Source organism: Pongo pygmaeus, chromosome 14 (genome assembly GCF_028885625.2).
Source record: "Pongo pygmaeus isolate AG05252 chromosome 14, NHGRI_mPonPyg2-v2.0_pri, whole genome shotgun sequence".
Lineage (NCBI taxonomy): Eukaryota > Metazoa > Chordata > Mammalia > Primates > Hominidae > Pongo > Pongo pygmaeus.
Window position 1 is genome coordinate 41,011,300 of NC_072387.2, and position 16,039 is coordinate 41,027,338.

Consider the following 16,039-nt stretch of genomic DNA (forward strand, 5'->3'; position numbering starts at 1 on the left):
CCATTTAACAGATAAAGAAATAGAGGCCTAGTTTGCATAATTAATAAATACATGGAACTAGGCTTAAACCCAAGTTTCTCTGATTGCAAATTTTATGTTCTGTACCATTATACTATACAGCTACGTTAGGTTGGATTCAGAAAATGTGGTATATATACAACATGGAATACTGGGCAGCCATAAAAAGAATGAGATTATGTCCTTTGAAGTAACATGGATGGAGCTGGAGGCCATAATCCTAAACAAACTAGTGCAGGAAGAGAAAACCAAATACTGCATGTTCTCACTTATAAATTGGAGCTAAACACTGGGCACACATAGATATAAATATGGAAACAAGAGACACTGTGGACTACTAGAGGGTGGAGGGATGAGGATGGGTAGTGAGTACAATGCTTACGACCTAGGTGACAGAATCCATACTCCTAACCTCAGCATCACACAATATTCCCATGTACTCAATCTGCACATGTACTCCTTGTAACTAAAATACAAGTTGAAATGAAAATAAAATAAAATTATACATTTAAATTATAAATTATCATCCCACAATTTTAATAAAGGTGTGTATATGCGTTTGTATATTTATATATTTAAACATATATGCATATACATGTTTAGAAAGACAGGAATATACACAATGTTAATGGTGGTAAATTTTAGGGGTTGGTTTCTTTGTGATTATCCGTGTGGTGAATGTGCTACTTTTGTAATAGAAAAAATAAATAAATGCACTACAAATATTTTCTTCAGTAAAGAAATTAGGCAAAAAAAGAAAATATACAAATCAATGTGTTTAAAGTTTTCTCAATATTTAAGCTCCACTTTAGAATAAATCCACCTATATATTGAGTATAAACTTTGATTAACAAACATAAACTCATGGTGGCACACACCTGCAATCTCAGCTATTCAGGAGATGGACACAGGAGAATCTCTTGAACCTGGGAGGTGGAGGTTGCAGTGAGCTGAGATTGCACCACTGCACTCCAGCCTGGGTGACAGAGCAAGACTCTGTCTCAAAACAAACAAACAAACAAACATATTCTGTAACAGAAATACCCTGTGTGCAAATTCAGTCCTAGCTAACAAGGCTTAACAATAATTATTAACTCCCAGATTCTAAAAAAGTTTATTTGGTGACTTTCTGATTTGATGACTTCACTACATTCTCATCAGCTATGAATTAGAATAATTCCAATTTGAACTATAGTGTGATGTGTTGAATTTTTCCGTTTCTGTCATGTACGCTGTTTTTACTTTGAGATAATAGTGCTTTAAAGTTTATTATTGCCAGTAATAACAATAACTGCTAAGTCCTAAGTTAACATCTACCTTATCCTTAAATAAACTAACTTCATTATATTTATCCTTAGCCAAATTTTTAAAAAATGTATGGAGATCAAGCAGCATATATTTTAAGAATACAGATTATAAAAACATCATTTTCCTGAAACTTAAATTCCTCAAAGGAACTAGATAATTTTCAAATCTTCTAACACCTTCTCATTACTTCAATGTGATTGCTTCAAATACGGAAAAGAGTTTTTATTTCCCCTTGACAAGATCACACTGCTGTGTGCATATAAACTATGATTAACAAGGTAAATTGGTTCAATATTCTAACATTAACTCCAATTCTATCAAAAGGTTCATCCTGTAATATTACAAATCTAGTTTAATCACCAAGATTTGGTCAATTTCCCTCCTGATTAAAAAAAAAAAATACTTGCAGTTCATTTCCAATGCTAAGAAATAACACAATACATTGACAACATTGCTTCACAGATACCTGCTGCTCACTAAGAAAAATGTACAGCTAAATATAATTTTGTTATCATATAATAAACACTAAAAAAAATCAGGCTTAGATTTTATGCTGTGCAATAATTCTCTTAATAATTGTTTAAACCAAAATTAGGACAACTAAGATGCTCAAATGTCACCTTCTCAGGTAAAGCCCATATTGACCCCCACCTTGTTTAACACTGCAACCAGTTCCCCTCCATCCCCCTCCCCTACACACATAATCTTACCCTGGGCAAAGCACTCTTTCTCCTCCTCCTCCTCCTTTTCCTCCTTAATACTTATCACCTTCTAACATCCATATAATTTACTTGTCATCTTCGACTTGTGAAGTTTTGTCTGCCTACTATTACATAGGACAGCGCCTGTGACATAGTAGGTGCCGTTGAATGAATAATTTTACCCACTAGGTGGGCAGTGGAAGCTACTGTTTTGTTTGTTTGTTTGTTTTGGAGATGGAGTTTTGCTCTCGTCACCCAGGCTGGAGTGCAGTGGCGCGATCTGGGCTCACTGCAACCTCTGTCTCCCAGGTTCAAGCAATTCTCCTGCCTCAGCCTCCCGAGTAGCTGGGATTACAGGCACCTGTCACCATGCCTGGCTAATTTTTGTATTTTTAGTAGAGACTAGGTTTCACTATGTTGACCAGGCTCGTCTTCAACTCCTGACCTTAGGTGATCCACCCGCCCCAGCCTCCCAAAGTGCTGGCATTACAGGCGTGAGCCACTGCGCCTGGCCGAAGCTATTGTTTTTATCTGAGTATTTGGTGACTTACACAAGCAGTCCCCAGCCTTTTTGGGGGTGGTTTCGGAGATGAAACTGTTCCACCTCAGATGATCAGGTATTAGTTAGATTCCCATAAGGAGTGCAGCAACCTAGATCCCTGACATGCACAGTTCACAATAGAGTTTGTGCTCCTATGAGAATCTAATGCCACCGCTGATCTGACAGGAGGCAGAGCTCAGGCAGTAATGCTCATTTGCCCACCGTTCACCTCCTGCTGTGCAGCCCAGTTCCTAACAGGCCAGGTCCAAGTTCCAGGGGTTAGGGATCCCTGACTTACACAAATGGCTGGAAATACAATGTTTAGTTTTGTAATTAGAGTAAATCCTCATTTTTCACCCAGATTAAAGCAAAAAAACACTTTTTTCAGGAGCCTTGAGACCTACTAATGCCTCCAAGGTTTAAGACAGACTTATACAGTGGCTCTCAACCTGAAAAGAAAAAACTGAAATAGAACCCAGAGAAAATCCATAGTTCTGAGATTTTGAAGGGAAAAGGGGCAGGGTGGTAATTTTTTGCTATCTGGGAGGAGGTCTCAAATGACTCTTCCTGCATGTTTATTGCAATATTTTTCATCATGCTTACCATGCATATTTTACATATATTATAAAACTATTACATGCTCATGATAAATTACAAACGTTCACAGATCTCAGCATTACCATTATTACTTTGACTTATCCTGCTCCTGTTATACTAAGTAGATGAAACACAAAAAGGGAAAATAATTTCTGTGGATGTAGAAAAATTCTAGTAATTTGAAATTATAAATAATGCCTTTTGATGGGCTGGTCACACCAAAAGAACTCTAGGCTATAAAGCAGTTATGTCAATAATCAACAGTTTTTATAATAATAAAAACTGAAAAAACTATATAAACTATATATACTATATATAAACTATATATATATATATATATATTTTTTTTTTTTTTGAGACGGAGTCTCACTATGTCGCCCAGGCTGGAGTGCAGTGGCGGAATCTCGGCTCACTGCAACCTCCGCCTCCCGGGTTCAAGCGATTCCCCTGCCTCAGCCTCCCAAGTAGCTGGGACTATAGGCACGTGCCACCACGCCCAGGTAATTTTTTGTATTTTAGTACAGACAGGATTTCACCATGTTGGCCAGGATGGTCTCGATCTCCTGACTTCGTGATCCACCCGCTTCGGCATCCCAAAGTGCTGGGATTACAGGCATGAGCCACCGCACCTGGCCGAAAAAAGTATATTTATTCACCAGAAGCTCTTCCTAATTGAACTGGTGAGTTATTATGGAATTTGCATACATAGAAAAAAGATTTACTTTGTAAGAAAAGTCTTTTCATATATTCCCCACAAAGGCCTAACTCTGACAACTTGAAAAGCAACAAATGACTTTCTGAAAACTATCAGAAAAGAAAAACGTTATATTACGTAACTTGTTTAATTTTGCTTCTTGTCCTAAGCCTGAAATGAGATAGATGACATCTGTGCATAATTTCATATGTGCATCACTCTTATGAACTTAGGATTTAGCACTTTTAAAAGATATTATTTTTTACACATCCCAAAACACCAATTTTTTTTTTTTTTTTTTTTTTTGAGACGGAGTCTCGCTTTGTTGCTCAGGCGGGAGTGCGGTGGCGCAATCTCCGCTCACTGCAAGCTCCGCCTCCCAGGTTCAAGCCATTCCCCTGCCTCAGCCTCCCGAGTAGCTGGGACTACAGGCACCCCAGACAAATTTTTTAAAAATCATTTTTCCTATGTAGCAAATATCTTTAGGCCTAGCATCTGTTTTCTTATCAGAAGTTAATATATTTAAGATGAAAATTCATTTGTATGTTATGCTTGAAAAGGATATTCTCTTTCATATGGCAAACTTACTTTTTAAGTAAATTCCATTAGTAACAGGCGCACTATTAAGAGAGCCCAATTTACTACTTTTTGAATTCTCAACATGTTGGACACAGGTAAAACAGTCACAGTTATTTTAAAACAAATTTAGCAACCACATTTCTAAACCTTTTCAAACATGAGCATAAGAAATAAGTATCATGCTCTCAAAAAATAAAAAATTTCCAAAAGTGCATGGTATCAAAAGTACAAATTAAAAATTTCGTATATTTAAAATTGAGGATTAACTTTAAAGCTCATCATTTATACAGAGACATAGAAAACAACAAAATGTGTGAATGTTTTGTAGCTTTTCTTTTTGTTTTTTTTTTTTTGAGACAGAGTCTCACTCACTCTATCGCCCAGGCTGCAGTTCTGTGGTACAATCTCAGCTCACCGTAGCCTCCGCCTCCTGAGTTCAAGTGATTCTCCTGCCTCACCCTCCTGGGTAGCTGGGATTACAGGTGCCTGCCACCACGCCCAGCTATTTTTTTGTATTTTTAGTAGAGATGGGGTTTCACCATGTTGGCCAGGCTGCTCTCGAACTCCTGACCTCAGGTGATCCACCCGCCTCAGCCTCCCAAAGTGCTGGGATTACAGGTTTGAGCCACTGTGCCCAGTCTCTTTTTCCTTTTTTTAAGAGATAGCTCACATCCATTTTCTGGCTGTCCTTCAGGCCTGACTTCTTTGATGCAGTTCTCATGCCTCTATCTATTTGTGCATCATTATGTTGCACATGTCCAAGAATTAAGTGTTGACTCTCAGTGGTGTAAAAATAACAACAACAACAACAACAAAACCTATTTACAGTACATTCATGGTTTAAACTGGTACACAAACAGTTTTTCTTAGGCTTAATCATTTGCCAACATCACCATACCCATTCAACAAAAATTATATAACTTCTCATTTCTTTATTCCTATCTGAAGAACTCAAGACTGCTGGGTACTGTGAGTTGGATGAGTTCCCCCGCCCCTCAAGACCAAAATTACAGGAAAGTCTCTGTCAAGGTTTCATATTAAAATGTTGAAAGTGGACACAAAATCAAGAGACTAAAACAGTGTATTTTCAATCATGTTTCACACTATTCTTAATGTATAAGAAGGAAATAAACCTTCATATAACTGCCTGAGGTATATAACTGCCTGAAATTTTCTGGGTAGCCAGCATGGCAACTGACAAGGATTCAGATTTATTGATGAACTATTAAAACCTGCAAGCTAATGTTATTCACTATAATACTTAGATTTTTGGGACAGCAAGGAAATGACTAAAAGACAGGTGTCCTGGATGCTAGTCCTAGTCCTTCTACTGACTGACTGTAAGCAGTAAGTTATTTTATCTCTTTGGATTTCGCTTTCCTCATCTATAAAATGTGAGATTTGGCCAGGAGTGGTGGCTCACGCCTTTAATCCCAGCACTTTGGGAGGCTGAGGTGGGTGGATCACTTGAGGCCGGGAGTTTGAGAACAGCCTGCTAACATGGGGAAACACCATGTCTACTAAAAATAAAAAATAAAAAAAAAAAATTATCTGGGAGTGGTGGTGTACGCCTGTAATCCCAGCTACTCAAGTGGCTGAGGCATGAGAATCTCTTGAACCTGGGCGGCGGAGGTTGCAGTGAGCCGAGATCGCGTCACTCCACTCTAACCTGGGCAACAGAGTGAGACTCGGTCTAAAAAATTAAAAAATAAAAATAAAATGTGAGATTTGTAGGAGATATCCTGTAAATCCCTTTTAGCCCTAATACTCCATTTTTTTCTTAGCATGTTAAATACCATCAAATAGAAACCAATAAGATGTTTACTATTTTTGACAGAATCCAGAATATCCATAAATAGCACCGCATTCACAGTATTCACAGGAGAAAACAAAAAAGTGCTATCTTTAGGCCGGGTGCGGCGGCTCAAGCCTGTAATCCTAGCACTTTGGGAGGCCGAAGCGTGCAGATCACGAAGTCAGGAGATCGAGACCATCCTGGCTAACACGGTGAAACCCCATCTCTACTAAAAAAACACAAAAAATTAGCTGGGCATGGTGGTGGGCGCCTGTAGTCCCAGCTACTCGGGAAGCTGAGGCAGGAGAATGGCGTGAACCTGGGAGTCGGAGCTTGCAGTGAGCCGAGATCGCGCCACTGCACTCCAGCCTGGGTGACAGAGCAACTCCGTCTCAAAAAAAAAAAAAAAAGAAAAAAAAAAGGTACTATCTTTATATGCAGTATGAGCCATGAACTGGGACAACAACTTGTAAAGGGTCACAAAACTGCAGCATCCTGAGAACAATTATACTAATTTTTTACTTTGTTTTCCTTTTTTTAGAGACAGGGTCTCACTCTGTCGCCCAGGCATGATCACAGCTCACTGCAGCCTCAACCTCCCAGGCTCAAGTGATTCTCCTTCCTAAGCCTTCCAAGTAGCTGGCACTAAAGGCATGTGCTACCATGCCCAGCTAATTTTTTAGTAGAGACGAGGTCTCACTATGTTGCTCAGGCTGGTCTCAAACTCCTGGGCTCAGGTGATCTTTATGCCTCAGCCTCCCAAAGTACTGGGATTATAGGTGCGAGCCACTGCACCAGGCTGATCCTAGTATCTTGATTGTGATTGCAGTATTCTATTCACTATACTATCTTTGTTGCTGTTTGGCCATACTTAGCAATGTGCGTAACCTCTCTCACTCCCAATTAGCCAATTTGCTCTCTAATGGACTCAAACTTACCCTGCTCAATTTTTTACTGCTTGGTGTCCAAAACATTCTCTTTCCACTTCAGTTCTAGCATTAGAATAATTACCAATGATACCTTCTCATGTTTCCTAAGGATACAAATTGGGGTTCCAGGTACAGTATTTGTCTCATTTTCTATATAATTAACTTTCTACATAAATTTTAACCACATAAAGACTCTGTCACTACTATCTCTACATTAATCAATATCTGCTTAAGGCCTGTACCTTTAAACAGATCCAATATACCTAAGCATCAAGTGGCTGAAAAAGACACCAGAGATTCTTTGTACTATTTGCTACAATGGTTTTGGACCTTCCTCCCTCCGTGATTGTTCTCTTATGCTCTTTCAGGACTCCCAGGCTCCTAGTCCTTGAAATCTATGAATGAAATTGGTTTCCCAGGTTCTCTAAAGATGTTGGCTTGAACACTTCTTCTGCATTTTTCCATAACTTTCCCAAGCAGAATATCCTGCCCTAGCTGTGTTCTTCAAGACCTATGTTCTATCAATAATCTGGCTGGCCAAAACCTCAACAAAGTCCCTTTGCTCCCACCTCCTCTGCACAAGTCTTCAGACTTCTCCCTAAAACTGGCAGACATAGAAACACATCTGTTGTTAATTCAACATGTACAAGTGAGAGGTCACACTCTATTCCCTGTACCCAGGAAAGATGGAGGGTGTAAATTCTAGTTTCCAATTAGTTCCAGCGAATACCACCTCACATTAGGCATTCTTGTCTCACAGTCTCTCTGGGACTCTAACTATCCCAGAAAAAAATTAGAATAAACTGCACAGCTTTCTTATGCACAAACTGCCATGGATACTCAAGAATCCATGAGTCTCAGACTTCAAAGGGCTAACATTCAGCCAGTATACTCTTACGGCCTCAAAGTTTGTTAAAATACTGAAATTCTTCTTACCATTTGGCAAATAGTGTCCTGAGCCACTGCCTAATCCTGTAGCCCAGCATATTCTCTAGGATCCTTAGTAACCCATCAACAGGTTAAGGACTGGCACCCTAAAGGGCCCATAGGTTCCTTCTCTAGCATAGTAACCAGCCTCTATTCTGTTTAGTACCCATGCAGTCAATCCCTACCCCCAGCCCCCAAAGTTGTACCTTCAGGACAACGCCTTTGGATTCTTCTAGATACTCCCAAGGACTAGGCTGTGCATTTCTTACCTTTCCCACCCAGACGTGGGGCAACTCAAATGGGTCTGGAAAGTAACAGATATAGCACTAGCCAGTCCAGATTACTCAATCCAGTTCCTGTTCTTTCATGTGTCCTCTGCCAGAGCTGGCCTGGTACCCAGCAGGAGATACCAGTGGCAGTGGCACCTCATCAGACAAATGCCCGCTGCCTCTTTTTTTTTTTTTTTTTAATGGCGTCTCACTCTGTTTCCCAGGCTTGAGTGCAGTGGTGCGATCCCGGCTCATTGCAACCTCTGCCTCCTGGGTTCAAGCGATTCTCCTGCCTCAGTCTCCTGAGTAGCTGGGATTACAGGTGTCTGCTACCATGCCCAGGTAATTTTTGTATTTTCAGTAGAGACGGGGTTTCTTCATATTGGTAGGGCTGGTCTTAACTCCTGACTTCAAGTGATCCGCCTGCCTCAGCCTCCCAAAGTGCTAGGATTACAGGCATGAACCACCCCACGCCGCCGGTGCCTTTTGACTCCGAGGCTGTGACTACTCACCACTGATTCCCCAGAGTTGCCTTCATGTGGTTGGTTACCTGTGGGAACTGCAGCCTGCCCAGAATTTTGAATGAGGCAGCCAGGAAGGGCAATGTGCTAGCTGGCAGACTGGGCCACCACACCAACTATTACATAATTTAAATATTACTTCTGAAAAAAGGCATATGCAACCAAGCTACCTATTTTTTTTTTTTTTTAACCCCTTCTGACATATCTGATGACTTAGCCCTGGTGAAAAAAAATCAAAGATACTTGTTGACTGTGCCAAGAATTGCGTCAGCTGGCTGATATGCCATCAAATTTTAACTGCTTTTTTTCCTATTTTTGTTTAATGTATTTAAGACCACCTCCTTACAATTTCCAGAGAGAAAATACAAAACAAGAAACAGACTTGGTTCCAAATATATAACAAGTGTGCTGGAGTTTAAAGCATTACTAATAACACTGTTACAATAAGAATGACTTCAGTATTCCTGAGGAATAAACATGATTTCTCTTTTCCTCCCACTGCGATGTTGTCAGGTGGTCACTGCTCCTGTCCTTTGACATGTTTTCCATGTAGAAGATATGGAACCTGGAAATCATGCTGACAGTTGGAATAAGCCATTCCTAATCCCATGCCAGAACCAAAGGCTAATGGCCACATTCTTTTTTTAAAGAAGGTAAGTGAGAAAACAATCCCTAATCCAAAACCGGTACTTATCTACCACATCCAGCAGGCACTGGTCCCACTTCCTGCTGAGCTCCACCTCTCACATGTTCCCCACCCACAGCTCCAGCTTTCCTCTCACTCTAACTGCATTTAAGAGACATCTTGTAATGATTCTACATGCAAGAGTTCAAAATAAGAACTCTTGAATCTTTCAGCTACTCTAACAATATGGGTTCTGACCTGATAGCATCTTATCACTATTCTTGCCCAAGACTTGACAGGCCAGCCCATATTAGGGTAGGTAGGGTTAGGTGGGAGTGGTGTAAGGTGTTCATAAAAATTAAAGTGAACTCCTGCTTCTCAAAGAAAACAAGGTCTCTTTTGGTCAAGAAAAAGAGGGGTTTCACTAAATGACACTCTTGGTAACCTGCCATCCCTTTCAAATGGATGTATTCACTTTCAGAGTGAGGTTCAGATTTTCCACAATAGAGACAGGGAAAACATGAGTTGAGGAGAACCTCATTTTCCCCTAATAAATGCTAGTGCTTTTTAATGGGGGAAAACAAACAAAAACCCCAAAGAACTCTGGCTCTTAAAGGACCAGGGTACTCTCATGTACTAACTGCATAGAAGGGATAAACCAGTCTACTCGTCTTTCTTTACATCAGAGAGGCCTCCTTGCTCCCAAGATTTTAGTTTTTAAAAACTTTATTCTAACCGATAACCTGGACAGCTGAAATGATCCAGCTGATTCTCTGTCACATGATCTGGAAATCCAGGCAACAACAGAGGTCACACCACCCTGCTCCACTCCAAATCCTTTGTAACCCTCTGGCCATCACTGAAACTAAGACAAATAAACTGGATCAATCAAGAAATGGCCAAACATAAGCTACACCTGACCAAAGTCACGGCCACCCTGCAGTGCCTCCCAAAGAGCAGAGTGCTGGAGGAAAAATGGAGGAGACTACACTATCAGAACAGCAGATGTGCCTCTCAGTAGAATGAGCCCCATACAAATATTATGGCTTTGCCACACCACTGCCCTGACAGGCTGCCTCAGACTGCATAAGTTATTCACCAAACATGACAAAATATTCGGTGGCCTCCCAGTTGATACAATGTCCACAGATGTTTCCTTCTCTCACTACTCTAGTATGCTGCACACCAAACAGTGCTACTCAAATGTCATTCATACTGATGCCAGTCCATGAAGTTTGCTACTGATCCACAAGTACAGAAATTGAGAATAAATTAAAAAAAATTTTATAGAAATTAGACACAGTAATTTTTTTTTCTTTTTCTTTGAGACAGTCTCCCTCTGCCGCCTGGGCTGGAGTGCAGTGGCATGATCTCAGCTCATTTCAACCTCCACCTCCTGGGTTTAAGCGACTCTCCCATCTCAGCCTCCTGAGTAGCTAGGATATAGGCATGCGCCACCATACTTGGCCAATTTTTATATTTTTTGGTAGAGATGGGGTTTCACTATGTTGGCCAAGCTAGTCTCAAACTCCTGGTCCCTGTAATTCCTCTCAAAGTGTTGGGATTACAGGCATGAGCCACTGCATGCAGCTGACACATAATTATGTCTGTTGAATTTAACAAAATATTTGGTTTGTATTTTAAAATTTTTTGTAATTCACTTCATTCATTCATTCATTCATTTAAGACAGAATCTCGTTCTGTTGCCCAGGCTGGAGTGCAGTGGTGTGATCTTGGCTCACTGCAATCTCTGCGTCCTGGGTTCAAATGATTCTCGTGCCTCAGTCGAGTAGCTGGGATTACAGGTATGCATCACATGCCCAGCTAATTTCTGTATTTTTAGTAGAGATGGGGTTTTGCCGTGTTGGCCAGGCTGGTCTCGAACTCCTGATCTCAAGTGATCCACCTGCCTTGGCCTCCCAAAGTGCTGGGATTACAGGTGTGAGCCACCACACCCGGACCTAGTAATCACTTCTTTATTACACATTACTAAAGTATCAGACTGCGATGGACTGGAATTTTTTTAAAAATTTATCTTTGGCAGGGCGTGGTGGCTCACCCCTGTAATCTCAGCACTTTGGGAGGCTGAGGCAGGTGGATCACTTGAGCCCAGGAGTTCAAGATCAGCCTGGGCAACATGGTGAAACTCCAACTCTACAAAAAAACTGGCTGGGCAGGGTGGCACACACCTGTAGTCCCAGCTACTCAGGAGGCTGAGAATCGTTTGAACCTGGGAGGTGGAGGTTGCACTGAGCAGAGATTGTGCCATTGCACTCCAGACTGAGTGACAGAGCAAGACTGTCTAAAAAAAAAAAAAGAAAAAAAAAATTAAAATTTAAAAAAGAAATATTGTTGCATGAATAAATACATTACTGTTTCTTGCCTCTAAGTGTTTGATTATTCAGCTGCCACTGCCTACAGGCCTTTTCCCATATTCCTTCCTTCTTGCTAAGTCTGACTTAAACTAGGCTTAGGCACCAACTCCTATAGGAAGCCTTCCTTGAACCTGGACCTCTACTTTTCACTCACTGACTACCAATCCACTAATTGAACAGTGAAAAGTAACCCACAGCTATGCATTCATGCAGACAACAGAATTTTACTACTTCTTCTCACTACTGGTTCATATTTCTGCAACCAGAAAACATCATTCCATCCCTAGTAACTATGGCTTCCACCTGTTACTTCCCTACTACACTAAGCACTTCTTTACATTAACTGCATAGGTTGTCCCAAGGGTCAAGATACATCTTAAAAACTTAAGGGAAAAAAAAAGCATTCCTATATACACTGGTAAAGTCAATGCAGCAAGGAAGCCTCATTTGTTTTCTATACGATGTTCTCATGACTGCCAAAAGCTAGAAGTCTTCTTCTGGGCCTATTCAGAGTCAATCTCATGAACTCTCATTTCCAATTTACATCTATCATGTTCTTCACACTGTTCTTGCATGGACTCCAATCTCTGCTCTATACCTTGGCTAAGCACACACAACCTGGGCATAAAGAGTCAGAGTAAACTATGGAAATTTACCCAAGCTTACTTCTTCCTGTCCCACCCTCTATCTGACCAAGGACAATCCAGATAAAGCCTTTGTTCAGGGCTGGGAAGGCAGGCAGGAAGCTTATAGTCCAATGCTGTACCTTTAAATCAGTCCATCTCTCACCAAGAAACCATACAGCTAACAGCCGCTAAAACAAGCCTCACACATCCCAACACCATTCATGGCAATGCTCTAGAATCATTCTTCTACACACCTAACCTTACTCAGTTCCATTTTAGTTCTTGGCTCCTGACTCTACCAGTTTACCATGCCCTTGTCTAATATTTGCTGACTGAACTTTTTTCCCAAGCATAACCTTTGGTGTTTTCTGAGAATTTTAGTTGGGTTCTACTGTGGCTCTTTTCACTGCTTGCTGCCTTGGGTATGATGCCCACCTGAGCTTCAGCTCTGGAGATCTACCATAGGCTCGGTGCCTTTAGCAGGTCTACGTTGCTCCCAAAAGAATTCATATGACCAAACACATTTCTTGGAAGTTCCACATCAGTGTCGTACCATAGCAACTTATCCACATCTTGCTTGAACAATTATTTAACCATTGATGAACTGCTTTTCATTTCCTTTCTCTACTGAATGCTATCTATCCTGTCTACAAATAAAATTATTTCTCTATAAGTAAATTGTTTCTAAATAACTTCTACTTCAGTTTAAAAGTAGAAAATAAAAAGTAAGCCAGGAAGAACAATATAATTAAAAATTCAGAATATGTCACCAGGTGCAGTGGCTCATGCCCATAATCCCAGCACTTAGGGAGGATCACTTGAAGCCAGGAGTTCAAGATTAGCCTGTAGAGATCCTGTCTCTACAAAAAAAAAAAATATATATATATATATATATATATATATAGCCAGGCATGGTGGCACATGCCTGTAGTCCTAACCACTCAAGAGGTTGTAATAGGAGGACTGCTTGAACTCAGGAGTCCAAGGCTGCAGTGAGCTATGATCACGCCACTGAACTCTAGCCTGGGTGGTGACAGACGGAGACCATGTCTCAAAACAAAAAACAAAAAAAAAAAAACTATTATTCTTAAAAATAAAAAATGTAACAGTATCTTAAAATATTATAAATGTCCTCTTGTGCCTTCCAACATGTGCCCTCTTCCCCTCTGTCTGCTGAGTCTTATGACAACTCTGTCACTTTTGTCTTTTCTTTTTTTTTTTTTTGAGATGGAGTCTCACTCCCTCTGTTGCCCAGGCTAGAGTTCAATGGCATGATCTTGGCTCACTGCAACCTCCAACTCCTGGGTGCTAGCGGTTCTTCTGCCTCAGCCTCCCCAGTAGCTGGGATTACAGGCATGCATCACGATGCCCAGCTAATTTTCTATTTTTAGTAGAGATGAGGTTTCACCATTTTACCCAGGCTGGTCTTGAACTCCTGACCTCAAGTGATCTGCCCACCATCGGTCTCCTAAAGTGCTGGGCTTACAGGTGTGAGCCACTGCACCTGGCCCACTTTTCTAAGTATTGTGAAAACAGAAAACTGACATCCACTCAAAATGATGCTCCCATTCTGAATGAGTCATTTCACAAGAGCCCAGGATGCAGTTAACTAATGGTTTCACATAACTACAGATAGGCTGATATCACACTGTCACATGAACATTACACATAATGTTACATATGAAAAACAAGGGGAAAATGTCTCCATGAAAACCAAGAGATAGGAGAAAATGACTTGCCACATTAAGCTTGACATTAAAACAAAATAAAAACCTTTTTTTTTCTTTTAAAGAAATGGGTTTGTGTGGGCTGCCCAATACACTGCTGTGTGAAATTAATCATACCAAATTTGCCAGTAAAAAAATGAAAATATCGGCCAGGTGCGGCGGCTCACGCCTGTAATCCCAGCACTTTGGGAGGCCGAGGCAGGCGGATCATGAGGTCAGGAGATCGAGACCATCCTGGCTAATATGGTGAAACCCCGTCTCTACTAAAAATACAAAAAAATTAGCCGGGAGTGGTGGTGGGCACCTGTAGTCTCAGCTACTCGGGAGGCTGAGGCAGAAGAATGGCATGAACCCCGGAGGCGGAGCTTGCAATGAGCCGAGATCGCGCCACTGCACTCCACCCTGGGAGACAGAGTGAGACTCCGTCTCTGTCAGAGACAGGGAGACTCTGTCTCAAAAAAAGAGGAAATATCAACGTAATCAGATCATACCAACAGTCTATGCAACATAGGTGAGAAAATCTTGCCAGTATTCATGATAAAAAGGCATATGCATCATCACAAATTGTTTTGAGCAATTCCAGACTAATCCATCTATGCTAATGAGGAATATGTCTTTGATAAATTCGATAATGAAAAAAATCAAACTTTGTCCTTCTAGACCTACTACAGCATTTTTTTGTTTTGAGACGGAATCTTGCTCTGTTGCCCAGGCTGGAATGCAGTGGCACGATCTCGGCTCACTGCAACCTCTGCCCTCCTGGGTTCAAGGAATTCTCCTACCTTAGCCTTCAAGTAGCTGGGATTACAAGCATGCACCACCACATCCAGCTAATTTTTTATTTTTTTATTTGTATTTTTGGTAGAGACGGGGTTTCACCATGCTGGCCAGGCTGGTCTCGAACACCTGGCCTCAAGTGATCCGCCCTCCTCAACCTCCCAAAGTGCTGGGATTACAGGTGTGAGCCCAGCCTATTACAGCATTGCTAACTACTATAAAACTGGGTTGTTTCCATCTCTGCTCATCTTCACTGTATTATCAAAAGAGGTAAAATCATCAAAAGGCAAACAAAAATCACAGAATTCCACGGCTTTATAAAATAAGACTAAAATAAGAACTATTTCAGCTGAAACTCTAAAATATTCATCTTGCTTAATCCATCCAATAACCATACATTGTAGATTAAAAAGGCATAATCATTTAATTATGAGGAAAAGTTTCAGAAAATTAAGTGACTTGATCAAGTGCAGTCAAAACTGCAACTTAACTTTGAATTCTGCAATTTCAAACTCTGTGTTGTACTAAATTAGTGGTCTCTGTCTCCCTCTGCCCTTTACAACAATCCCTGATACTTCTAAGGGGCAGTCTGAAACCACAGAACTCCATTGCTCTGTGAACACCAGTATCAAGCAACTCACTATATACTTCTTGATGAAACACATTCCATTTTCAAAAAGCTTTGAATACTAGAAGTCATTAAAAGCATTTATATTTGGACAGACATGGTGGCTCACACCTGTAATCCAAGCACTTTGGGAGGCCAAGGTGGGCAGATCACCTGAGGTCATAAGTTCGATACCAGCCTAGCCAACATGGAGAAACCCCATCTCTACTAAAAATGCAAAAATTAGTTGGGCGTGGTGGTGGGCACCTGTAATCCCAGCGGCTCGGGAGGCTGAGGCAGGAGAATCACTTGAATCCAGGAGGTGGAGGCTGCAGTGAGCTGAGATCATGCCACTGCAGTACAGCCTAGGTGACAGAGCAAGACTCTGTCGCAAAGAAAAAAAAAATTTATATTGCACTAATT

At 40.9% G+C, this 16,039-nt stretch overlaps 1 protein-coding gene and 1 pseudogene across 8 annotated transcripts in view; both read right to left on the reverse strand.

Moving 5' to 3' along the window:
* N4BP2L2 (NEDD4 binding protein 2 like 2) overlaps window positions 1-16,039 on the reverse strand; it is a 100,859-nt gene that overhangs the window by 48,982 nt on the left and 35,838 nt on the right. Inside the window, exon 7 of one of the 8 annotated variants that reach the window (XM_063650748.1) lies at window positions 3,538-3,794. The exons of 6 other annotated variants lie outside the window; for them this stretch is intronic. In XM_063650748.1, coding sequence (XP_063506818.1) covers window positions 3,773-3,794 — 22 coding nt within the window. In that variant the 3' untranslated portion in view covers window positions 3,538-3,772. Of the gene's footprint in view, window positions 1-3,537; window positions 3,795-16,039 lie in introns of those variants that run through there. One more of the 8 variants, XM_054446804.2, reaches the window with a different exon arrangement.
* LOC129011658 (MICOS complex subunit MIC10-like) lies at window positions 9,069-9,628 on the reverse strand (annotated as a pseudogene).